Source organism: Equus quagga, chromosome 12 (assembly GCF_021613505.1).
Source record: "Equus quagga isolate Etosha38 chromosome 12, UCLA_HA_Equagga_1.0, whole genome shotgun sequence".
Lineage (NCBI taxonomy): Eukaryota > Metazoa > Chordata > Mammalia > Perissodactyla > Equidae > Equus > Equus quagga.
In genome coordinates this window covers 38,256,290-38,284,123 of record NC_060278.1, presented here as the reverse complement: position 1 = coordinate 38,284,123, position 27,834 = coordinate 38,256,290, and the positions used below count along the sequence as shown (strand labels likewise).

The following is a 27,834-nucleotide window of genomic DNA, read 5'->3' as shown; positions in this document are numbered from 1 at the left end:
CTCCACCCCCACGGATAGCACAATCCTCGATTTCTTCATTTTTACTCCCCCTTCACAAATACATTTACCTCACTAGATGCTAACTTCTTTAAACTGGTACCATTTCTTGTTTCTGGAGCCCCAGTACCCAGCTCAGTGCTCGGTACACTGCAGGCATTCAAATGTTTGTGAAGGTACAGAAAGCGATAAACACTGCCCGTGGTTCTGCATGGATCCCAGGGCAACAGACAAAAGGTCGAGTTTAGGAGTAACTCTTCTTAGAACCAGGGAGAAGAGATGTCCATAGATTCCCATACCTTTTCTCTCAGTGGCTAAACCTAGGGAGATTTAAATCATACTAGAATTCCTTAAGGAAATTTTGAACTCACTGTAGCTTTTACAGGGTTAGTCCATGAGGATCAATAAACGTTTATCTTTGGAGTTGTTAAAATAGCAGATGGCACTAGAATTTTTGCCATAAACTCTAGATCACTCTTACTCTTTTTGAGGATGGAGGCAACATGAGAGAACGGAAAGTATCCTGGATTTGGGAGTTAACAAGACCTGGACTTGACGGATGTGTGTTTACTGATCTAAGCATCAAATGAATAAACGTGAAAACACTAGTAACACTGTATAAAGAAATATACAAGAGGGAGTTAATATTCACTGAGTGCACAGAAATGAAGATATACAGGTCATGTCAGTGGGAAGACAGAAATTCGGTCTCTCTCTGAATTGGGAATAAACGCTACAAAGCCAGCTTCAGTAAAACACGTTGATAGCTAAAGGACTTTGTTCTTTTCCCACCTTCCCTCTCTCACTTCTCAATTCCTACGCCTTCTCCACCCTGCCACACCCACCCCATATCCTCTTGCCACTCCAGTAAGACCCAGTTCACATCTGTCCTTTCAAAATAAAGCCTCCCTTCAAATTTCAAGTCCTCTCAGCATAATGCACAAATACACAGCTCAATAAAATAAACCTCCCAGAGGATTTTGATTTTTAAATCTAAAGGAATGAATTTTTAGAGCAAATTCCATTTACCACATCAGGCAGATAGGAGAGGTGTTTTAGAAGCAGAGATGCCTTTATGTAGGGATATATGAGACTTCCCAAAATAGATGGCCACATACTTGTGGGACCAGACCAACTTCTGAAAGTACTTTACTTTCACTTTCAAGCAGTTTTTCTCAGCACCCCAGGGTTCAACAAACTCTGAGACACCTTGTTGGTGTAGATTTTAAATTACAAGCTTGATCTGTTACCCTCAAATACAGTTCTTAAGGAAGATTAGTCACAAATAGTTGTCCGTACTTTCAAATGACAGAAAAAATTACATTATAGTAAAACTGGATGAATTTTTTACGTGTGAGATAACAATTGTTTCATCACCAGATGGAATTACCCCAATTCATGCAATAAATATTACATTTTTTTAAGATGCCCTAATTTTTCTAGTTGAGATTTCATGCCTATTTTAAGTCAAGACATCAGTATGCTCCTGAGCTCACCCCACCTTTCCTGGGAAGTGGTGAGGACACATATGACTTTTCTGAGACTCACTGGGCCCTCGAGTACCAACGTATTCTCTCAAATCCTTTCAACTTAGTGTGACAGTTCCCAGGAAATCTTCAGTTTCAGAAGTAGTGGCCTTGGCGGCCCAGAGGCAAATATGACACTACAGATTATTTAGGACTTTGATAGTGACCTGAAAGAGGTGAACAGGAGGGAGGTAAATTTTGACTTATCGTGACATAAAACTGGCAGAAATTAGCATCATCGAATTCCTGTCACTAGAAATCATGAGGGTAAAACAGAAGAGGTCTGTCTATGATGGGGATGCCCCTCACAGTAGACTTTATGAGTGTCTTTTAAAGAACCATGTAAGATAGTACCATCAACATTTTACATATTTTACATACAATTTGAATACAAATTCTTAAAATTTATAATAGAACATTAAAATAATCTTCTAATAAAATCAGCCTTAAGTATAAGGAATCTAAATTTCAGTATCTTGTACACTTCTAAATAAATATCTTTGATCTATAATCCTTGAAAATATTACAGTTTGTGGTGATATGATGGAGACAAGACAAACAGGATTATAAATGAAAATAAAACATCAATTTAAAAATAAACAAGCCTAAAAACACATTGAATTGAAATTATAGAAAATCAAAACACTAATAAGTACATAGTAATTAAATATCTAGCATTGGGATAACCAAATGCATGCTCAACAACACACTTTCAACTTATATAAAAACCCTTTAAAATTCATATAATCTAAATAAATAAGCAGAAACATAAAGGGAGGTACTGTACCAGCCAGTAACAACTAGAGAGTAATTTCTCCCTTTTTCTTTCAAATGATCCCGACAGAAACACATGAAATAATGATCACTTGCTAAAAAACTATAATTCATGTTTTGTTTCTTTTAAAATGCTGCCTATGATATAAAAAGCCATAGCAAGGCTTCCTACATGTTAGATCACTGTACCTTAGAAAAGGAAATGCCATCTAACTGACAGATCTAAACAAAAATCAGACATCTGCCTATTTAAGATACGATTGAATTTTATCTTAATGACCCCATAATAGGTCTAAATCAAGCCCATGATATGAATGCACATTCAAACGTCTGAATGCATGATCTGTTAATACTGAATCATACATGGTGATTTAATTTCATTTGCCAAAGTATTAATTTATTTTACATAAGACCAGAATTAAAACATCTAGAACAGGAACTAATATCTTGTTTATCTTTGTATTCTGGTTCTTAGATTCTCAGATCATAATAGATGCTCAATAAATGTTTGCTGAATTGAGTCCAGCATTCATCACACTTCAGCAAGCACTGAATCCATGATGAAACTGGTTGCCTAAGACTCTGAGAGAGCTCTTAAATTTTACCGCTAGGTCTGTGATTAATTTCTTGCTAGTTAACTGTCACAGTTTCTCATTTCAGGGCCAAGATTTCTACAATTCATCTGTTCCACAGTTAAGCCTTCTTCAAAGATTTGTGCCTGCACATCTATAGACAAGTTAAAAGAATAAAGATAATGTGAGTTATTCTACATTGGGTATTTGCTTATGCTAACTGTCTGAAACACACATGCATGCGCATGCGTGCACAGACACATACACACACACACCCATTTTACAAATGGAGAACAGAATCTGGAAATAATGTACAAAGCCTAAATTACATAGCTCCCAAAGCTAACTTAAAAAAAAAACATTGAAACCATAAGGTAACTTGTTTTGATTATACACAAACTTATTGCGTGATGGCTGGAAGCAATGTCTTTGGACTAACAAATGTAAACCAAAGTGTCCTTTAACCATTAGCTTGACAAGGAAGCTAGAAATGGTGTGGCTCCAACACGGCCCTGTTTCATTCCGCTCAGCGCAGCTCACTACACTAGGAAGCAGCGTGGAGGAGATGCACATGCTTGCCAAAGGTCACTCCTTCCATCCACAATGTTCAGATCGATATTTGCCTCATTATGTGGATTGTTCTAAGAGTTCCTCTAGATTGCCATTTAAAGCAGCTGTTTCTGATGCCCGTGGTTCCTCACTGGGGGAAGGGGACATATGGTCACAGAACTCCTGAAACAAAAGCTGTCTAGAAAGTTTCACTCTTTGATTCTCACAGCCAGCATGCCCGTCCCTCTTGAACGCTGCTAGGAGAGGTAGATCCAGTGTTTCAGTTCTGCCATTCCCTGCAGTACTTTAGTATAATAGAAGTCCACGTTGTCTGCAAAGTCCGTACAAACAGGCGACTCCATGTCACCAAAAGTGCAGTATAATGCAGTTCCTCCAACACTAAGGAACACCGTTGCTATGCACAGCAAGACCAGTAAAATACAGGAACCACCTCCAACTTCATCTGCAAATACAAGAACAGAGTAAGGTTAAACTGACACAAAATGGAAATCTTAGCACCTCCTCACTGATTAAGATTACTAGACGTTTCTAACATTAGTCCTCCAGGGACAGGAGTCATCGACAGAAAGCTACTGCACCTAACGACTCTATGAAGACCTACGTATTAGTTACCACAAGACACATACTGTGGAGCTTGTCAATGCTAAAATTAAACCTAGCCCACTTATACAACGAATATAATCACTTCCATAAAAAAAGAAGAAGAAAAGGCAGTACTTCTCTGATGTACTTACAGTATTATTTTAGGGTACAAATTATAACCTCATTATTACAATATCTTTGGAGTTCACACTATAGGGACCACCTTAAAGCAAAGTCGATTGGATATTAAACAATAAAAAATGTCATTGGGTGGGATCACTCTCACATCTGAATACTCAGTTTTATTCTTATCATTTCGTGGAATAGTGAAGTTCTAGCTAGTACAGTGATTTCTTTTTATCTTGCTTAATACTCTGGGAGGTTTTTAACAAAAATGTCTATATCAGTCTTTCTATATTGAACAAACAATCATTCTTTGTTGAAGGTCTTAATGATCATTCTTAACTAAAAATAACCAACTATATGGAAAAAGACTAAAAAGTTTTACGACTACATTCTTGGAAGGTAATCTGATAGTCTATTAAGATTTTAAATGAACTTACCCTCCAGACTGGGACACTTTTGAGAGTGAAGAGAGCATTAACTGAATGCAATGCTAGAACAACAGGTTTAAACCAGGACAGCCTCAGGCCAGCTGGTCCCTGTCATTCAGCCCAGCAAACCCACTTTTAGGAACTAGCCTACAGATCTGCACAACAGTATGCTATCGTATTTACACACATGTTCACTGCAGCAGGTTTATTATAACAAAAAGTTGAGAATAACTTAGTTATTCCGGTTACAGTGGAATAGTTAAATAATTATGGGACATTCATATAATGGAATACTAAGCAATTGTTTAACAGAACGAAGTATATTTAATATGTTCTCTCATAGGAAGATGTCCAAGATTGACAGTTAAACTTAAAAACGTGACATAATAGTACATAATGAACTCATTTGTGTTAAAAAAAAAAAAAAGAAGACACACCACACGTGTATGTGTCAGCGTGTATACACACACATATACATACATATATACAGAAAGTGTCTTGAAAGGATGATGAGAAATTTCAATCAATACTTCGGGGAAATCCTCAAGGGAGGGTCCAAAGACTTACACTTCTTTACTTTATTACTCTTTGAGTTTTTTCATTATTAGTATATATTACTTTTATGATAAAAAACCAAACTCTATAAAACCTAATATAAACCAAATAGCCTTTACTTGGAAGACTTTACATAATACGTGGATATATTCTTCCTGTAAAAATTCAGACACAAAAGTATCTAAGAGTCTAAGGGACTCTCCCTTTTTCTCCTACCCAATCATATTCCTCTCCACCCCAGAGGCAAACACTGTTAAATCTGATGTGTATCCATCCAGATCAAATATATATGGTTTCAGGATTTTTATACAAATAAGATTAGGTAATCACATTTTTCTGTGATTTACAAATTTATAGTTTCATACACTTTAACAGTTAATAGATTTAATAGTTTATAAGCATGTATGCAAATATATTTTTATACAAATGAATAAATATGATCATATCATTTATGTTGTGTTTTCTGGGTTTTTTTGGGGGGGGGTTAATTCAGTATTTTCATCATCTTTTCTTTTTTTCACATGATTCCCTCCCACCTCCTTGTCTATTTTAAACAATCTAGTTTATGTATCTTTCCCTATTTTTATTCATAATCATATTTAATATGCAAACATTTAAATACAACTTACTTAAAAACGTCTATTTTGTTTGTTTGATCTACATGTGGGAAAGTGTTCAGAGTTGCACTGGCCATAGTGGAAGCTGCGAGGCACATTGTTGAGCACAAGTTAAATGACTTGGTTTAAGATGAGACGGCTGCTAAGTGAAACAGGACTGTCAGCTCTAAACCTAGGGCTCCTCCTACGAAGCAATGACCCAGTACCAATTAGTGCGACCAAGCAGCTGAACACTTTATCCGGAGAAGACAGTGACGGCTACAAGCAAAGTGCAGAGGTAAAAGGAGGGCTGGGAACAGATTACTTCTAAGGTTCCTACCAGCTTTATAATGGTAAACATCTAGAGGCCTCTACTGTCATCACTTTATGTCATACTTAGAAAGCAAATTCTATGTTTACATGGTTACTTTAACAATGAAGTTGTTTTATAAACATGAGAAGCATATTGACAGGGTCTGGGCTGTATTTCCACTCATCCTTATTTACCTATGCCTTAGGTAAACCTAGCAACCTGTTAAATATAGACCCAGGAGGAAAAAGCCAAATAACAGCAACAGTGCTAATTGCTGCTCTCGAGAGACACTATCTTCTATAGAGCCAAGAAGAAATCACCGAACACCAAAGAAAATATACTTGTAATCCATAAATATGTTCCACACCCATAAAGGAAGAGTATTAATTACCATTGAAAAGAAGATAAAACTAGCAGGCTTACTAAAAGAAAAAAAGTACTAAACAAGGAACTAGAAAGGAGCTCTCTGAACACTGAGGACGATCTGTGGGGCAGGGAGGCCATGAGTTGAATTTTGCAACTTGCTCACTTATCTGAGCAAACGAAATGCTTAGGAATAATTTAAGAGCTGATAATAGTTTGATTCTACATTTTCTTCATAGAAGATAAAGCAACTAAGTACACATATTCTTTTACTATTCTAAATCCTGTCACCAAACATCCTACCACATGTTAATTCACTGTTTCAGCAAACACCGAGAATCAACTCTGTGCTGGACCCACCACCGAGCAGTTCACCTTGATCAAAGTTATCGTCTATTTCTTGGAATCTCACTCTTCGCTTAGACGGTTTCGGGTGCATCTGGGCAGGATGGTCTCCTACGGTCTCATTCCTCTTCTTTAATATAGAGACCAATCCTTCAGCAGGAACAACCTGTCAGAGATTATAAGAACCATCTGTTATACTATGGTGGGACACATCAATGATATCTTACATGTAATGGTAAAAGGCTAGCTGATTTCAACAGGTATTTGCATTTCTGTTATAGGTTTATCCAATCCCTATAGAAAAAAAAAATCACAATTAATCACTGAAATTTATTTCTATGCAGATGACTGCCAAATACACACCTCTAAAACTCTAACTGCTTTTACAGAGCCCTGAAGTGACTGGAGGGCCAGGCAGTGTGACACAGTGTGCAGTGGCCTGGAAATCAGGCCTCCTTGAACTGCCTTGCCTTGCAGCTCCGCTCCCTGTTAAGTCATCTGTAAAATGATCACTCACAGCCCCTCTTAGCTGAATCATTAGTGCTGGGTTTTGCTTTATAACAAAGGCTGATAATCTACCACTGCATTTTTCATTCTTTTCATTCATCAACAATTTTTAAGAAATGAACATGTGAGACAAAATATATCTGATACCAACTTTTAACATCAAAATGAGTACTGTCCTCAGTTCCTCTGAGAAACTATGTATTTACTAAATAATGCTCTACTGCTCAAAATATTTTAAGGACTTTTCTTCTAGAATCTCTCTCAGAGGCAGTTTCCTAGGGACATATTCCTTTGTAGTACACATAGGTCAGCAAACTATGGCAGGTGGACCAAAGGCTTGCTGCCTATTTTTGTAAATAAAATTAAACTGGAACACAGCCAAGCTCATTCATCTACATATTGTGTATGGCTGCTGTGGGGCTACAATGGCAGAGCTGAGTAGTTGCAACAGACCATAACATCTAAAATATTTACTTTTTGGCCCTTCATAGGAAAAACTTGTTGTCTAATCTCTCTTCTATGTTGTCTTCCAGTTTTCACTTGGGACACCTCTCTCCTGCCTCCCCCCAACCCTTTTTTAGGAACAAAAACAAAAACAAAAAGCTTTGCCATTTAGGAGTTAAGACTCCATGGTGTAGGGCGAGAGCGGAGAGGATGTGTTGTTAGAGCCAGGCTGAGCAGCAGGAGGCTGAGTCACAGAGGTGCACTTGTGAGCTGCCTGCTTGGACAAGCTTGCGGGTAGGTGATGACACAGGTGGGCAATGTGGGCCCAACACTGTGGAGGTCAGGGGCTTGCTGGTACCAGACCACTGTAAGCGGAGGACTGCCTGCAATGCCACTCATCTGATCAACGGCCTAAAACACTTAACGTGATTTCCAGTTCCAGCCAGCCATCTCTGATAATGTGCTACGAATAAATATCACAGACCCTATTAGTTCTTCTTATAACTCAAGGCTTTTGGGGCTAAATAACTCAATACAGTCATCTACTGGGCTTCCCTGAACATGGGTCAAAAAAACCATTAACTAAAGAGAAAAGAATCAATATGATAGCAATTTATTCTTTTTATAGGAAATATGTATTTCAGATAATGTCCTTCCTCTGAGAAAACTAAAGTACTTTGGTGACATTAAAATAGTAAGTACACTTATGCAAAGGAATAGCCTTTCAAATCTTGCTTTAGAAAGCAACATTAAAGAGCACCTCCACACAACAAAGAAAAATGACTTTACAAGCACCTTGCTGAAACTGAGAGGGAAAGAAGTCCGAGCGAGTTCTTAAAGAGCAAGGGATGGAAAACCAAAATTAATTTCAATGAATATGTTACTACTACAGATGTATCCCTGATAATCTCTTTATTTCAGTAAATGTAAAAAAAAATGAGGTTTTCAGGGACTATTTTCTCCATAAAATAAAGTAGTACATTTACCAACAGTGAATTCATAAACCACGGGTGTTTTCAAGTCGCTTTAACTATTCAGAATAAACAATCCTATTAAGAATAGTCCTGAGGATGAGCCTCAGAGTGACATTACTGTTAACTGTATATCTTTGTGGTATGAATTTTGAATCTGTAAATTCAAGAAACAGACTCAAATCACAAATCAAAAGTCACTGCAAATACAAATAAATGTAGGTTGAAAGACTGAGAGAAACTTTAGAAATCACCTGGAAAGACACAGAATATGCTTCCAAGATCTAGAAGCTAATCCCATTGCAGCAGCTGTTAGCCCCCTACCCTAGCTCCTGCTGGGCTTCCTCAGGAAGTTCTGCAGTTAAGGAATACAAGCCTTCCCAAGTGGCCCCACCTTATTAACTATGGGCAGCAATGAACTTTGGTAACTTTTTGAAAGAGCGAAGGAGCAGAGTATGAGAAATTAGCTGTGTGGGATGGGCCAACATTTTGTTTTGATGCTCCCACCCCGAACCCTTAATTCTTGGCTAAAATCTGACTACGCTCTTTATTTTCTTTTCCTTTTTCTCTCCCCTCAAAACCCTTCTGTTTCATCAGGGCTTGCCCCAATGTCTAAAGTGAAGGAGTGTGCTCTTTTCCATAATTTCCTTCCAATCTTGCTCAGGGATCTTCTTCAGATTTCTCTGTTTCTTTTCTAACTGCACTCTGGTCCTACAGTCTACAGATGGAGAACAAGGATGGGGGACCAAGCTTAGACATAGGAGATGCACGCCAAGGAGGAACCTCTTAGAAGATAGTTGGGTGTGGTCCTGTCTGTTTTGGCAAGAGTTTGGGCAGAGGCCTTAGAACCTACCCCTAGCACAGAAATTCTTACTTACCATACCAAGGTAGTCAAACATACAGAGCTGAAGAAATGATTTTGGTAGCATTTACATTAATTCTATGGTAGAAGGACAAGTAAGCCAAAACAAGGTCACGGTTTTAGTTTGGGGTCTCACTCAAAAAACAGCCACATGTTTCTAAGTAGGTTGGGAAGTTGATTTAGGGCACACAGAAATGTGTCTCCTCCAAACTATTCTTAAAAAAAACATGTCTATGCCTTTTTTCTTTTTACCATAATGTCAGTATTGAAAGGTTAAGAATTTTTAAATCTCAAAAAATAAAGCTTTAAAAACTAAATTTAGTTTCCCACTTAAATTACCAAGTTCTTTTCCTATCCAAACAAAATATGCCAAGCCCTTCCACTGAGAACAAAAAGAATGTCTAAGCTATAATTAATATAATTGTTACCGGTGGCACTCTATCAATAAGTGTAGAATTAAAGAAAACACACAAAACAAAACATCCATCTGGCCTAGTTCTCTATATTTGTAAATAAATAGTTTTTCTGCACTTCCCCTCAAATATCAATGATCATCTTAAATAGCATTTTACGAATGAACTGGCTGCAAAAACAAAATTATTTGGCAACTCTACTGGCATAGTAAATCCTAATGTGACAAGGAAAACATTCAAAGAGGCCTTGCTGTTAGAACTGCCTACTCACAAAATTAAAGGAGAAAATAGATACCAAATGATATTCTTTTAATGATGTAGGCTTTACTCAATCCAGACCCTCAAGGTTGGTAAACTGTGAATAAGAACACATGCTTGGTTTCCAACTAACTTGAGAATTAACATTCATAAATCATATTAGTACATTATAAATAGCTTAAATGCCAGTGAGCTCACTGTGGAAGCACATATGAAATTTACCACTGCCGTTCCTCACTCAGGGAACAAGTGATGTTCTCTGTCTGCCCCTTTAGATTTGGGTTCCATAATAAGAACTATAGTTTAGTGAATCTGTACACTTTACGTAAAGAAAATTACATAATATTTCATATTTAACCTTTACAACTCTTATACTGGCATTATCAGCCTAGCTTAGAGAGCTTAAATAACATGCTGAAACTTGTAGCACCAGTTATTGGCAGAGTTTGAATACAAACTCGAGATTAAACCTCTTGCCATTTCCCTAATTTTTCTTAGTGCCATTTGTTATATTTTACAAATTAAAGTGAGATGAACAGAATTTTCAAATAAACCTAGTAAGTTTCTTTTGTCTTTCCAAAGCAGTTTATACCTGTAGCAACAAATCCTTATCTTACACACAACCCCAATTAAGAGATACTTAAACTAATGGCTAAATGGGTCAGTCTAGAGACATGAGGGAGGAGATGGTTAGATCAAAGATCTTTTGTGTCATTCAATTTATCTGGAAGTAGATTAATGTCATGGCTACTACTATAGCAAATTAATATAACAAGTTACAGCTGGAGCAAGAGGAGGCAGCCATATGGAGGAAAGCCATCTTCCAGATAAAACACGATGGTGATCTCCAACCCCACAATGCTGTATCCTAGAATAATACAATATGGAGAGTGTGAAAGAGAGGAAGACACAAATTATGATGAAATCTGTCCCTGTTAAATGTTTAAAAGATTAATTTAAAAACAATAAAGGGTTTTTAAAAATAGGTGTTTTATAATGCATTTAAGTTTCTAGATTAGGCACTACCTCGTGTTTTTGTAACTTGTTTTTGTTTGCTTAAAGGGACATTTAATAAGTATAAGTAGGAAAAGAAATGGTAAGAATGCCAAGACACCATCCCACTTTTTAACCCCCATTAAATTGTTTAAATGGGTAGATTCCAAAACAGAACTCTTGATTCTCCTCCCCTCAAAACTGCTCCTTACCACCATACCCCACACCTAATCTTTCAGCAAGTCCTGTCAGTTCCTCCTTCAAAAATATATCTTCACCACATCCACAGGTACTACCTGAATCCTGTCCTCTGGTACTTCTCACCTGAATAACTGCATAACCTTCTGACTGGTCTCCTTTCTTTGGCTCCTGCCTCCCTACATTCTAGCCTCCACAGACCAGCCAGGAAGCAAATCAGGTCGCATTTCCTGCTCAAAATCATGGCTTTCCACCACCATTTGAATTTCATTCCGCTTCCCGAGCCTGGTCTACGAGGCCCTGCAGGAATGAGCTCCAGCTTGCCTCTTCCACCTGAACTTCCTCCCATCCTCCTCCTTGTTCTCTGCGCTCCAGCTGTGCCAGCCCTCCTGTTTATCCTCCCACTGCCTTCCCAACAGCCCAGCTGGAAGAGCCTACTCCTCATCCTACCCACCAGCTGAGTCTCTCTGCATCCCCTCACCCTGTTGAGATTTCTTCATAGCCCTTTCCAAGGTCTGAAATTATACTGTTTATTTTTATGTGAACCTGTCTATTATGTGTTTCCTCCTTTAGAGTGTTTACAGCCTCTAGGTGGCTGTTGTTTACAATAGTGCGTGGTGGCTTTGGAGAGAATACAAAATTGTATTCAACAGGATCGCTACCCTTATGGAGTCTGCAATTTAGTGCAGAAGACTGTGTGTGTGTGTGTGTGTGTGTCTTATAATAACAAGAGAAGATTACAGGTAGACAGGACTTTAGGAGGAATGATGCTCAAGCCCCTCCCTCATTTGAAGTTCAGAGACGTAATCTGAAAGGAATAAACATTCTGGGGTTCAGTGACCAAGGAATAATGGCATCAGCTAGCATTTACTAATACTGTCATGAGCCAGGCACTGTGCTTGGCACCCTACATGCTAAAAAGGCACGACCTACATCTTGAGGGTTGGAGAGAGATAAATATGTGGACAGGGGGTTCATCACCCCAGAGCAGACTAACACAGAAGGTACAGATGAGAGGTGACAAAATGTGAGGTGAATCTGGGAGGCAGTGAGGAGGCCAGGCTGATCACAGGACAGGCTGACAACAAAGCACTAGGAGGAGATGATGTTGGAAAGGCAGAGTGAGCCAGATTACCAAGTGCCCTGAATACCAAGCCACGTAACACAGCCTTTATCCTGGAACCAAGGGGAGTCGTGAGAAGAGACTGACAAGGCAAAAAACATATTATCGCAGAGGTTTAAACAGTCTACATGTTACACTCAGACCCTCAGGTGTCCTTGGTTTCATCTGTAGTGTTTTAAAAAGCTGAACAACCCTAGACAAGGAATGGGAACCTTCTCCTTATCACTCTACAGCTAAGTCATTTCATTTACTTCTATTATCTGATTGGCCCCTTTGGGTACCAGTTTGAGATCCAAAGTTTATATAATACTAATGTAAGACCATGTGGAAGGCAGAAAAAGAGGATACAAGGGATGGGGAAAGTTATTAACTAGCTATTGCAAAAGTCTAGGAAGAGGGAGTAAAGATGTAAATTAGAAGAATGATTAAAATGGGAAAGAAAAGGAACTGATATGACAATCCAGTTGAGATATGGATTAGATAAGAGATATGACAATCCAGAGAAGCATTAATTAGAACATTTAGATGAAGGGGAGGATAAAAAAGTAAGGCAAAGATGAGACCATCTAGCACAAAGAAAACATAGGTAATTCCTGGATAATCCTTTGGGGGCTCTTTAGACACTTACATAAATCCTGGGTCAACCATTTTCCATGAACCCTCTTACATTATTGGAAGATGGCATTTCTTCTACTTCAAGGATGGTGGACTTCCCCTGCTCCCCTCAAAAGAGCAATTCTGGGCAGAACAACCATGACCACTGTTTCTAAGACCCTCCTTTGTCCGAGATCCATGGAAGTCACCTGGATTAGACAGCATCTCTGAAGATAACTCAACAGCAATTTTGGATTGTCATCTTTCTCCTCATCAGAAAGTTCTAGGTTGCCTTCCCCTATTTTGTTTCCTGTGATACAGGCAGACCTGAAGATACCTAAGTAAGTGTTGCCCGTATAGACCCAAGGCAGGGCACTTGTTTTGCCTTCCTCCAGAGTAAAAACTTTCTAAAGACCCAAGCAGTAGCAAAGCGGCTTCTTCCTCAGCTATCACATTATGACATTATTTCTAAAAACAAAAATCACTTGAATCTGAAGCATTTAATAGTTTTCTGAACACATGACATCCCTGCAAATAAATTACACACTATATGTTAATGAAGAAAAACGAATGGTTTATCTCCACATGGCATACCATATTGCTAAAATCTGCTCAGAAAGAGGATCTCTGAATTACATACTATGATTATTTCCAATGTTAAAAGATTAATTTTAGTAAAATTTACCCAATATTTGATGCGCCACCCATTTAGAAAACAAGACAACTCCTTCATCCCCACACTTGTAACAGTCTACTATAAGCCCAGTAGACTTTTATTAGCAGAATGGCATTGGATCATAATGCCACCTTGAATTTGTATACTGTATTTCTTCTCTCAGGTTTTGATGCCAGGAACAGCTGAAGAGTTTTAAAAAAAGATAATGCAACCCTCTCAGGTTCCAGAATCAAGGAAGTCAATGATTTATTAGCATTACCAGGTTCCTGGGTAAAGGGGTTTTGGGTTCTGACATTAAATAATCACGTTGGTATATCACAGGTATTGAAATAAAATTTCTTCTTTTCCCAAAAACTACGATACTCAAATTCAGCAAACAGGTAACAGTCGCAGCCAGACAACTGTTAGACTGAAGGCTTCATATGTACAGGGTCCATATCTAAATTTTTAACTTTTAATCACTGCATCCATAATGTCGTGGCACTCACATAGAAGTTACTCTCCTAAAAATTACTGAATGAAGGAATAAATGAGTGAAACTCTCTAACTTGCTGTCTGACACTGCACATATGATAAACTTTCTTTCTTAAAAATATATAAAATGAGGATAAATGTTTTTTGATGCTTTTCTAAAACAGTGGAGATTATACTTTTGATGATAGTGTGTCATGCTCTTTTTTACGTAAGAAAGAATGGCAATGCTTCAGATATGAAGCTACCATTTTACTTCGCAAAATTATTCTGGATTTGAAAAACCTTCCCAAACCTAGAAAAGTTTCATTTATACATGTCCTATATTAATGAGTTAAATTAGTGTAGACATTTTTAGTTCTTTACGAGATTTTGTATAAATTATTTCATTTTATGTGATGGATCTAATGGTTTAAAAAAACACAAGAGATGCTTCCACTGGGCTGGCAATGGTTATCAAGGCCAAGTTCCACTGGAGCCAGAGGAGAGCAATGCAGAAGCGGCAAGAAAATGAGAGCAGAGGGACAAGAAAAAAGGGAAGAACTGGCAATGAAAGAACATACCATTACATTCTACCATAAACACAGTGGTAGAAAGAGTGACAAGCAGTTAAGATCTCCGTGAGGGGCAGAGTCACTATGGGAGAAATGATAGACTTGGGAGAGAGAATAGAGAAGGACTCATGAGGACAGCCCAGCAGTGTGGCGGAAAACAGTCTCGTGAGCCTCTGTGGTTCCTGAGGGCGTGAAAAATACTATTCATGAGTATTATTTAGTTATTAAGAAATTATGCTCTGTATCCTCCATTCACAAAAGTACGGAGGCATGAAAAACATTCCAAAAACAATTCCAGTAAAATTAGTAAGTGTGGCAGCAGCCCCCAAAAGGCCAAGAACTTCATGATTCCTCACTGTATCCTCAGCACCTGACATATGGAAGATCCTTAATACAACTTTACTGAAAGTATAAAACAAAGTGTTCGGAGTGAAAAAAAAAGTTTGCCTTATAAGCAAACCCACTATTTCCTGAATATTTTATGTAGCGCAAAACCTCATCCTTAAAGTATTAAGGAAACAGTAAGCACTAATGATTTTTAGTTTTGAAATTTTAAAAACTCTTTTCCTGATGAAGTTAGGCAGATTTTTTAAAAGTATATTTCCCAGAATGAAGAAGGAAGTATCCAGAAACAATCTGTTCAGCATTGTCATAGGAAAGTAAATTAGTTTCGTAAATCATATGTAGGTTTTGGGGTTCTTACAACAGTACAACTTAACAGACCAATAGAATTTTAGGAAAGGGGACCATCATGTACAAAAAGTAACTTCGCAGGAAAGACAACTTTAAAATGTAAATGCACACAGTTTCCACGGCTGGGTGTTATCTAGTAGGAAAAACTGACATTATGAGTTTGAGGAAGGACTGTTCCATTTAGCTGCAATACAACGTCAATTCGACAGCGATCCCCATCGTAAATGTTCTTTAAGGTAGGGAGACTCAACAGAAGCACTGTAATCTTCTTCACAGTTTATACCTAAAAGGGAAAATTAGACCTTATGTCTTTTCCCCACGAGGTTAACTTGATTAATGGCGTAAAAAGAGACAGTCAGATAATGGAACCTTTTGCTATTACAGCTGGGTTTGGATATGGGTGTGATTTCTGTTTTGATAATTCCCTGGACCAGAGGTCTGGTAAAAAATAAACAAGAGAAGGAATACTGGGTCCAGTGCTATACTATTAGCGCCATTAAAAATTTTTTTTTTTTACTATTTTTTAAAATTGTGTGAAATAAAATTACTATTTTTAAGGGCACAATTCAGTGGTATTAATTACATTCACAATGTTGTGCAACCATTGCCAATATCTATTTCTAGAATTTTCATCACCCCAAATAGAAACTCTGCACTCATTAAGCACTATTAAACAATTTTAAGAAAAGTCATAGTTTATGGAGGATTCACTATAAATGGCAATAAAAGATCTGATTAACATAAACAAATAATGAATACTGGGTTAAGTACTTTACTGTTCTGCCTAATTTTGTCAAGAAAAAATTATGACAAATCATAGTTGATGGAGAATCGACTATAAATGGTAATAAAGCTAATACTATGACAGTTAATTATCCTAGAAGGTTTTTCACAGCACTCCATTTTCACGTGTATTTTGTCGTCTACTTTGGCTTTGTTACTTTTCCATTTCCCACTTGAAGTTTTTTTTTTCCCAATGATAATGCAGAATTAGAAAACAATGGATAAAAATGGGACTTGAAAGCTTACTGGAAAACAATGTAAGATGAAGAAGAAGAAAGGCAGTTCACATCCCTTTTTTCAGAGGTGGAAAGAGAGACGGAGAGGTAAATTAGTCGCGCCCTCCGGCTGCCGCCTGGTGGAGTCAGTATTCAAACCGGGCTATAGACGCTGCTCTTCCACTATACCAGCCCGCCTTCCCCAGGAGCTACAGGCATGGCTTTTATCTTTTTTTCCCCTGAACTTTAAAAAATTGTATTATCAAGCACAGAAGAATGGTCATCTTGATCCTCTCCTCCTCCTCTTTTTATTTTTGTTTTTGGTTTTGATTAGCTTCATTACTGTTTAGAGAAACTTTAAACCTTTGAATTATTTAAAATAGTTGATTTAGTTAAGAAGTATTGTTTGTTCAAACCTAGAGCTTATAAATTAATACTGTAAGAAAGAGAAGACTTACAACACAGAATTTAAGGCTTAACAGTCCATCCAGTATCTCCTACTCTTACTGTATTTTAAAATGTTTCCTTCATTCTGTTATACTGTTTTAAAGAATTAAAAAATATATTAATAGAAAGAAACAGTGATTATGTATTATATTTTATGAGAAGAAAAATGAGATTTCCTTACAAGAATGTAACTAATCTTGTCTTCATCATAATTCCCAGGACTGTCAAACAAAAGTCACAAGGAATAGAAAAAATGGTGTTCATAATGCTTACTGTACCCGGAGGCATAAAATATAACTTCTTGAGGTCTAAACATCATGATTAAAAGTCATTTCATTCAACAACATGTATATAAATAAAACTACTAATGATTAAAAGTTTATGTTAACTAAAATTTCCCTCATATTTGAGAACAGGGAAGCTTTACAAAAACAAGGCAATGTTTAGCATATATGTGCTATTTAAATTTCATTTTACTTTTAACTGTATTTATATTAAATCTCAAATTTACCTCTGCAATCTCTATCCTTTTTGCAAGATCATCGAGAGAAAGAGAGCTATCATCAGAAGGCAGATTCTCTTGTAGGCTATAGGACGCTTCTTCAGGAGAAAGGTCTTGAAGGAGATCAGAGTCTTCCTCTTGGTTATCTTCATATGAAAGGGAATCTTCAGTATCTTTTAAGCATCCTTCTAAAAGGCTGTTCAAATAGTCCTCGGTTTCTTTATTGACTTGGTCGTCCTTATCTCCCTTTTCCTCTGGGGCCATATACAGCTCTGGAAGCCCTGTACTTAAGGCAGCTACTTCGTCATTTGCACGAAGCACACTGTGGGAGCCTTCCGACTCAGTCTGCCCCTGTGGTGATTTTCCATCCCTGCCTGTGACATCAGGTTGCTGCAGCTCATTTAAGTCATTGTTCTCAAGTCGGGCTGTGGGCGACGCCTTAGAAGCACCCTGAAGTGGCAACTGGAGTTCCTTTCTTTGAGTCTGTGAATATTTACCCTCAGAAATCAACGCAGGAGGTAGATGATCAGAGCCTGGTAAAATCAAGGGCTCCAGCATTGACTTGCTGGTAAGTAACACTGCAGGGTCTTCAGCAACGCCCTCTACTTCAGCCACATCTTGGCAGGCCTCTGTTTGAGCCAGCTGCAAGTGGCTGTCACTCTCACAAGCATTCTCGGAAGAGTGTGGCCCAGACCCGCTCCCAGCAGTCTCTGAGGGCTGGGCGTGGAGCTGCAGTGTGGCTTCAGCGCTGCAGAGCGGCTCCTCCGTGTGGTCCTTCCCTGCAGTTACCGGGAGGCTCCGGGGATCTGCCTGCCTGTCCATCTGATTACAGCACAAACTGCTCTCCCGGTTCTCTTCGTTATGTGGGCTTTCTTTAATTGGTTCCATGCCAAGACAAGGTTCACTCTCTGAAGATGAAGAAAAACAAGTTGTTTTAAGATTCAAAACAACACTTTGTACAGGAGGGAAGAGAAAGGACACATGAAAAATATGTGTGACACAACAATATGCCATATCTCTCAAATAGGAATTCGATCTGTTGGATAATAGTGTCTTTAGGTAGAAGAACACCCTAAATATTCAGCAAATAATCCTTTATATGTAAAAATTAACAGAGATTATTAAAAAATGTTAAGAATATGACTAATTTAATCTTCATTTTCATTGAAAAAATCATTTTTCAAAGATTTAAAAGATATTCTTCTGAATTTTATTGGCCCTCTATATTTAAATGAATATTTTAAAGTACAGAAAATTATTTTCAGTATATTTAAGACATAGCATATTAAGTAAATATTTTTCCACAATGAATCTTATATACTTAGATAATTTAAAGTGTAAGAAAAACAATATTGGTTCTGATCTATTAAGACTAAACTAAGGAATATAAGTCTGTTCTTTTCAAATTTATTTAAGTATAATAGCTTTAATAATAACATTCTTAATTAATGTGCTTGAAAATTACTCGCAACTTCTTAAAGGGAGGTAGTGGTATAAGGCATAAGTTTTGGCACCAGGTAGAAACGGATTAGAATTTTGACATCTCCTTCAATTTCTATTTTAAATAAAGTAAATTTAAAATATTTTTCTTTCGGGGCCGGCCCTGTGGCCGAGTGGTTAAGTTCGCATGCTCCGCTTTGCTTTGGTGGCCCGGGGTTTTGCCGGTTTGGATCCTGGGCATGGACATGGCACCGCTCATCCACATTGAGGCCACGTCCCACATGCCACAACTAGAAGGACCCACAACTAAAATATACAACTGTACCAGGGGGCTTTGGGGAGAAAAAGGAAAAATAAAATCTTTAAAAAGAAAATAAAATTTCTTTCACTTTAATACTAAACAGTTAAGAACCTTCACCTGTAGTCATATGCTGCATAACGACGTTTGAGTCAACGATGGACCGCACATGTGACGGTGGTCCTATAAGATTAGTACCATAGAGCCTAGGTGTGTAGTAGGCTATACCATCTAGGTTTGTTTAAGTACACTCTGTGATGTCCACACAATGACAAAATTGCCTAATGCTGCATTTCTCAGAACATGTCCCCATCTTATGCGGTGCATGATTGTATACTGAATGCACAGCTTAGTAGGTGACAGAGCAGCTTGCTCATGATTCAGTCAGTTTATTGGTCTATTAGCATCCCTAACTCCCACAGGAGTTTTTTTTCAAAAAGTCATATATTGTTTAATTTATACAAATAATGAGCCCAAGGTTAAAATCAAAGATGAAATATAGTGGTAATTATATTCTACTTGGGTTTTCACTTAGTGGTACTTTAATAATTACCACTTGACAATGGAAGCACATACCATACCAAAGAAAAGGCAGTACTTAAACACCATCTTCTGACTCCAGAGAATCAGGGATAGAGGCTGGCCACCTCAACTCTGGACTGCTGAGTTCAGTAGCGTTTGTACTATCCCCCCTACACCGACTCAAACACCCGATGAAGAGAGGACAAGGAAAAGGAAGTCACTTTTTAGGAGAGTACAGCATTCCTTCTCTCTTCCCACCCCAAAGAATCACCCAGAGTTTGGGAGACTGCAAGAAAACACATGGACATTTTACTCGCCATAGGCCGTCTGCCTCGCTGCTGAGGTTAGAGCAGGGTGCCACAGCCAGATGGAAAGGGGCCAAGCTCTCCTCTACAAGTTCCCAGTACCCAAAGGTTCAGAAGATGGCCCTCAAAACACATCCACAGGATTCAGAGAGTAAATGAGACTGAAGGCCACAGTCCCACTGGTACGGTTAAAGCACAGGGCTGAGAGGCCCCCACATCAGAGGAATGTGGTGTGTTGTGCCTAGCTGAGGGTCAGTTACCTAAAGGATTGTGAATACCTAGGAGGGTGACTTGGGAATAAGCTCCTCCTCAGCGGGTCCTGCTGGAGCCACCACACATCCCTGTGGAACAATCTGGACTCAGTCATGCACTAATCCAGCTAGCTCCAACTGAGAGCAGACCACGCTCCCAGCCCCCACAGGAAGGGAGGGTAGAGAAGAGCCTTGAACAAAATGAGACTCAAGTGTTAAGATGAAGTTTGGAACTGAATAGGACTGAGTCCTAAAGCATCAAAATAAGACTATTTAATAGCTATAAGCGACTGAAAAGTTACAGAATCAGCCTGAGATGCCATTGCACGAGTGGAAAGTGAGGTGGGGGACTGCAGTTACTACACAAAATACAACCATTTTAAGACTGTTTCTAGTGAACTGAGATCACTGAAGTGGCGAGTAATAAAGACTACCCATAGGTACAATGTATTATTTACAAAATACCAGCCTGAAAATGGTTGCTTCATTCTGTCATTTAGAAACAATAGTAAACATGAAAAAAACACAGGTAATTTAAGATGTAAAGGGCAAGAGTTCCAAACTAGATCAGGAGAGTAGCTGCAGTTTATTTTTGATCCCACATAAAATCTAAGTTACATTTTAATCTATGTTCAGTCCCCAAATCAAACATGATACACGCTGTTTTACAACTTACCGTGTCAGACTATGCTTTTGGGGAAAAGCTAACATTTGTCTTTACAGGTAATGAAGAACAGCCCCCTGCCTCACCCCCCCTATCTGTCTGACTCCTGCTCGCTGTGGGCAGCCCCTTCCAATTCCTTTAGCTGTCTCCTCAGAGTCACCCTCCATTTCTAGAGAAGGCTTATACTGCTATTTATTGATATTTCCGTTTTAAAGACCACCTGCTGACTTCCGACTGTGGAAGAAGAGAGTTGGGTCTCCTGGTTCTTTTGATTCCTTTCCCCTGATGATACATTATTTCCCCTCCTCCAGCTTCCCATTACAGTTCAACACAATTCTGGGGCAAATCAGCATTCAGATGTTGGCATTACTATGGCTCTGTAAATGTTGTTCACAACTAATCCACTCTGCATACCATGATACATTTTCCTTTATTTATGATTTTCCTTGGTGTTGACAACCGCCTCACTACTTCATTACAAAAGAAAAACACAAAAACCTTTATCTATGAATCTCCAAACTCTGAGAGGTGAACAACGATAGTATGTGTACTAACATACAATCCATCAGTTTTGAAACATATCCTTCCTGAGCTCCTGACCCGGAGCGGCTCTCCAGGCTGGCTGCACAGGTATTGCCCTGGAATCTTCCCTCTCTGTGAGCCTAGGAATTCCCTGTGGATCTATGTTGGAAACCCTGTCTTCTGAAGCCCAGGTCCTTCTCTTTGTTTATTCTTTCTTGGTGGAATATTTCCTAAGAAAAGGTACATGGAAGGTAAATTTTTTAAGATTGTTCACATCTGAAAGTCTTCATTCCTTCACCCCTGACTAAAACTCTGGTCGGGTGAAGTTTTCCAGGTTAGAAACCGTTTTCTCTCACCATTTCTAAGGCACTACTGTACTGTGTCTAGCTTCTAGCAGGGCTGTACAGTGTCTCTTACGGTTCTGGATATCAATCCCTTGTAACCTACAGTTTCCTCCTGCAACTTTCAGAGTCTTTTCTTTTTATCTGGTGTCCTGAAACTTTGTGAAGTTTCTCATTCTTTCTGTTGGGTACTCGGTGGACTTTCAAACTGGCAAATCATGGCCTTCAATTCTGGGAAATTTTCCTGTATTATTTCTTTGATCATTTGTCCCCTGCCATTTTCTGTTCTCTCCTTTTAGAATGCCTACACTTCTATACCTTTTCTGCCACAAAGTTCATCTCCTTGTCTTTGGATCAACTTTCTGAGACACTGCTTCAATTTTATCCTTCCACTCTTCTAATTAATTTTGTATTTAGGCCATCATAATTTTTAATTTCTAAAAACTCTTTTAATTCTCTGAATGTTCTTTTTAATAGCATCTTATTCCCGTTTTCATATATCCAACATTTTCTCTAATCTCTGTGATAATATTCATTAGTTTTTAAAAAGTTTTCACCTGCTCTCTGCATTTTGTTTCGAGTTTCTTTTGGTTTGTCTGTCTGATTTGGTCTCTGTCATTCCTATATGAGGTTTTCTTCAATGAGGGCAAAAGCAGCTCTGTGGTTAAAGGCAAGCCTTCTCCAGCAGTAGTCCTCAGTGCTGGACAAAGAGGGCCTGGGGCCATTTGCTGGAAGGCCTTTAATGTGAGTATCTGGAGGTTTTATCTCATAGACCAGACCAGTTTTCCAGAGAGGAAGAAAGATACTTAGCTACCACAGTTCCAGAAGTCAAATACAGCAAGTCGGCTAAGGGTTTCACCATTCGGTCCATAAGATTATCACTCAATCCTCATTTTCTGTATAATATCTCTTTCTTAGTTGTTCCTAATCCCTGAGTCCATAATTCCTAAAAAATAAACCTTTAGCCTCCTGCTTGGTAGAGAGGGAATAGAAAGGTCTAAGTGTTTCTTGAATAGTCCTTCAGGCCAACCTCCTGTTTCCAGTCCAACCCTACATCCTTGACTTGAGAGGTACCCTCTGTGCTTCCAATTCCCAAACCTGTCCAGGCAGGAATCAACATTTTCCCTGAAGACACTTAGCTTTCAGCTTTCTCTGGTGTGCTAAGCTGGTTGCCACCCATCCATCTGCTTTCCAGCCTCCAAATTTTTCTGGATGTCACATTGACTGCTGTTTCCTTGCCAGTTCTGTCCTTGTGGGTTTCTGCCTTTTAAGAATCCCTTTCTGCTGTTTTAATGGTGTTCCAGGAAAAAGCAGAGGTAAATGTTTGATCCACTGTGTTTAACCAAAAATATTTTCTGAATTTTCCACAAGTATGTATTATATTATAAAATATATTATTGTTAATACTTCTGTTAACATTAATATGAATTTCTGCCAATTGGCTCTCCTGAATCCAAAGATCTAGTGAGGTGAGTTTGCTACTCCCTATTGCATTAAATTCAACATACATTAAAAAAAACCCCTACTCTTTGGGGCTGGCCCTGTGGCTGAGTGGTTAAGTTTGCGCGCTCCACTTCGGCGGCCCAGGGTTTCACCAGTTCAGATCCTGGGTGCGGACATGGCACCGCTCATTAAGAAATGCTGAGGAAGCATCCCACATGCCACAACTAGAGTGACCCACAACTAAAGATACACAACTATGTACTGGGGGGCTTTGGGGAGAAAAATGAAAAATAAAGTAAAAAAAATAAAAACAAACAAAACCCTACTCTGACGAAATAAAAATGCAATAATAGCTAAGTGCATGACCAATACTTAATAAATACTGAATTAAAGAGGTAGTTCTAAAATGAGAAGTTAGCCTAAGTTCTAACACATGCTCTGTACAAATATACATGCCTTCGAGTTATTCTTTTATCTCCCATCCCTCCATGAGTGCTCTTTAGGGAAAAATCCTCCCCACAACTCATGATATGGGACTAAAGCATTCATGAATTAACACTTATTTCTTATACTTTCTGACTATCTCATTAATTAACATTAAGTACAAACATTTGAGTGGTATCAGGTTTGAAAAGAAAATTTTCACAGTAAATATTTATTTTAGCAGACTGGAAAAAAAAGTACTTAATTGAAGTCTGAAATGTCGACAAAGATAAATTAGTACATCTTCTACAGAGGTTAATTCAAAACTAAAAATTTATATAACCAGTCATCAGGGAAAAGCAAATTAAATCACAACGACATACCATTTCATATCCACTAAAAATGACTAAAATAAAAAAGACCGACAAGATTAAATGTCAGCAAGGATGTGGAGCACCTGGAATTCTCACATATTGCTGGTGGGGTGTAAAATGGTACAGCCACACTGGAGAACTGCTTGGCAGTTTCTTATAAAGTTAAACATGTACCTTCCCTATGACCCAGCGATTCTACGCTCAATTATTTACCCAAGAGAAATGAAAACATATACCCACAAAAAGACTTCCTAGCAGTTTTATTCATGATATCCCCAAACTGGAAACAACCCAAATGTCTATCAACAGACAAATGGATAAAGAAATTGTGGTATAGTCAAAAAACGGACTACTACTCTGTAACAAAAAGGAATGAACTAATGATATACACAATAATATGGGTGACTCTCAGAAACATATGCTGAGCAATTCTATCTATATTAAATCCTAAACCAGTGAAAATTCATCTATAACAGAAAAGCACTGGGCTTCCTGGGCCTGGAGGTGGGAGGGACTGGCTGCAAAGGGGACTGGGAGGGAGATTTTGGAGTGATGGGCGTGTTCTATACCTTGATTGGGGTAGTGGTCACATGAGTGTCTACATTTGTCAAAACTCATCAAATTACACACTTAAAATGGGTACATGTTATTGCATGGAAATTACACTTCAATAAAGTTGATAAAAATGGGAAAGGAATAATAAATATAAAACTCGGAATAAGTTACCTCAGGGGTGCAGTGAAAGCAGGGGATACAAAGGGAGTTGTAACAGAAAGAACAATAATTTAGTCCTTAGTTGGGTATTAAGTTCACAGGCCTTCATTTTGTTATCAGTTGTTATAACGTGTGTGTGTAACACATATTATTCTTACATGTAAAGTATTGCTTAATAAAAATAAATAAAAATGTAAATTAATAAAAATGCATGGACTTAAGGGTCAGAAAACTAGAGCTTGGCTTTGAATTCTAATTAGTTCTGTTCCTGAATACATCACTTAACTTCCTTGAGTTTCTTAAAATGATTCAGCCTAACTTATATTGGTTGTTAAGAGGAATAAATAAAACAATATACATAAAAGTATTTTGAAAATATAAAATACGATGTAAATAACTTGAAGATTTTAATAATAGGAGATTTATTAGAAAAGGAGCAACGAACAATATACAAAGAGCCTGGACAGAACACGTAGTAGGGGTAGTGACAGCATGAGGAGGAGGAAGAGCAGGGAGAGCAGTGAGCACATGCTGAGTTCCGACCTCATGCTGGGTGCTGTTCCAAACTTTTAACATGAAATTACTAATTTAATCCTCATAAGAATTGTATGAGGTAAGTACTACTAGTGTCCACATTTTGCAGCTGAGGAAAGGGAGGCACAGAGAAGTTAGGCAACTTGCCTAAGGTCTCATAGCTGTAACAGGTGGAGACAGGATTCAAACCAGACAAGTTTGGCTCCAGAAACAATGCTTTTAATCACCACACAAAAAATAGCAAGTTACATATTATATAAGGAGCTTAGGATCAAGGAACGTAGAGAGAAAGGAAAATCTACATTGTACTGCACGTCAGACATTGTTAGAAACCAGGAATACGAGGTAAAACAAGAATGACACATTAAATACAAATCATTTACAGTAACACTTTCATATTTCTCTTTTTCTCATATTCTTACATCTCTATGTATTTATTCACAGAATAACTAATCTGAGGAGACTAACTCACTCCAGGAGATGTGACATTTTTCTTTAAAGATATTGTTTTATCAGCCTTGGCAAGATTTCCTTCCCCAGAATTTAGTCCGCACCACCCCCCTCAGATGGTCACTAGTGAGGTGTCTGTGTTGTGGAGGTCTTTAATAAGCCATGCAGCTTACTTAGCAGAAGCACGCTGCAGTCAATTAGAAACCAGAAGACCCAGGTTCTGGTTGTACACCAAAGTACAAATCAAGGACTTAAACGTAGTGTCTCAGTTTCCCCATCTGCACCACGTATCTCAGAGCAGAGGCCAAGCTAGAAGTAGTCCAGGCTGGCGTTGGGCAGCAACCAGCACTTGCTGTCAAATTCAAATAGTCAGCCCGTAATAGCACTCTTTCCAAAGTGCATGACACAGAGACACATCTATACCCAAACTAGGTGGCTACTTTGTGACTTTTTGCCTTTTTAAGATTTTTATGAAGCTCAGTTTACTCTGATTTCCAATATAAAAACAACTGGAAAAGAAGAGACAGGAAGAGCAGAGTATAGTAGGATTGACCTGAGGCAATATCCCAAATCTGTTTCACAGGAGAAAACAGGATAAAGTAAAATTTACGGGGGAAAAAAGGACTTTGGAAAGAGAAAAAGGCAAATTAAATTGAAGACATCATCCTTATCATCTTATCTCTTCGGGTGACTCAGTTAAAACACCCGAGGCTGCCTGGTAACTATCAGGGTGCTCAGACCCAGGAACATAAGCCCAGGAATGCAGATTGGTACTAAAATCATACATCAGGAAAAATAAACACCTTAAAATGTGCTTATCCTTATTTTCTAAAGTTTTTATAATGAACATACATTACTACTGCAAGAAAAAAAAATTCTAAAAATCTTTAACTTTTGACATAAGACACAAAATGGTATAAAATATGTCATAAATCCTTTAGAAATGTATAAATGCAAATTAAAGTACATCATATGCTAGTCAACAAAAAAAGGGAAGAAAATATATTATAGATAAATTATCAAGATGTAGAGCTTTTAAATATTGAGATTTACAGAACAAATTTCTGGTGAGGTTCATACAATAATTGTTCGTTTTTAAACAGAAAAGGATGTCTGAATACACCAAAACCAATTCTATTTCAGAGAAGTTTTGTAAAATCTTGTCATATTCTGTTCCATACATATAACCACCTACTAAAAACATGGAAATAATTTTATGCTTTTGTAAGAGTTTAGTTTTTGTAATTTCTACTACTAGCTATCTAAAAATAGTCACACATTACGAAAAAAATCTCACTTCGCTATTTGTCTAGAAGAGGAATACGCAAAAAAACTCCTTTGCAGCAATTCAGATGTAACACTTGTAAAATATTCTAAGAGGCAGGCATCTCTTATCTCCCTCTCTAACTTAAAAACATACCCGGCTCTTTGGCTGTAGCTCCTCTTTCCTTTGGATCTTCAGACACCATTAGCGGCATAAAGCATTTCCTTCCCAGGGACTTTTCTACAGCTGCTAGCTAAAAAGTTAAAAAAAAAAGCCAACTTTAGGGAAACTGTTGCATTAAATTAGAAAGCTGAAAATAATTTGACAAAGGTTTCATTATTTTCTAAAACAGTCCATATGACACAATGTTTTTCCTGAAAATATTTTCAAAGAAACAATCTCTTACCTTATGTTCGGATAAAAGAGGACTGGAGAAAAAAAGAGAGAAAAAAAGAATTAAAAAAAATTTTACAGCAGCAATCTGCTTCCAAACAAATGTCACTGAAATGGCTGTTAAAAAAAAATACAGCTTCTCTGGATTCTAATATTAGCACAGAACATTTCCACCGCTGAAACATTACCACTGGTTCACAGAGTTCAAAGTGCAACTATATCATGTGTTTATCTCCTTAGATAGCCAATTACTATTGAAAACCCTCAAAGAAGCTACACATGCTGAGATCCAGGAGAAAAACATATGTTAACCTTTTGCCAATAATGTATTTAAAGAGTATTTCATACACATATACTTTTTACATTTTGGTTTATGTCATTATAGTCTAAAATAGATAATAGTGGAAGATAATTTTATTGGCATCATCCATGGAAACAGATAACA

At 37.9% G+C, this 27,834-nt stretch overlaps 1 protein-coding gene across 2 annotated transcripts in view; it reads right to left on the bottom strand.

Moving 5' to 3' along the window:
* Positions 1-549: 549 nt before the first annotated feature.
* Positions 550-27,834, bottom strand: part of CNST (consortin, connexin sorting protein) — a 114,074-nt gene continuing 86,789 nt past the window's right edge. For both annotated transcript variants that reach the window (XM_046678334.1, XM_046678335.1), the window contains exons 7-11: positions 27,403-27,424; positions 27,153-27,249; positions 17,461-18,359; positions 6,778-6,913; positions 550-3,881 (exon numbers count right to left, since the gene is read on the bottom strand). In XM_046678334.1, coding sequence (XP_046534290.1) covers positions 3,676-3,881; positions 6,778-6,913; positions 17,461-18,359; positions 27,153-27,249; positions 27,403-27,424 — 1,360 coding nt within the window. In that variant the 3' untranslated portion in view covers positions 550-3,675. The remainder of the gene's footprint in view (positions 3,882-6,777; positions 6,914-17,460; positions 18,360-27,152; positions 27,250-27,402; positions 27,425-27,834) is intronic.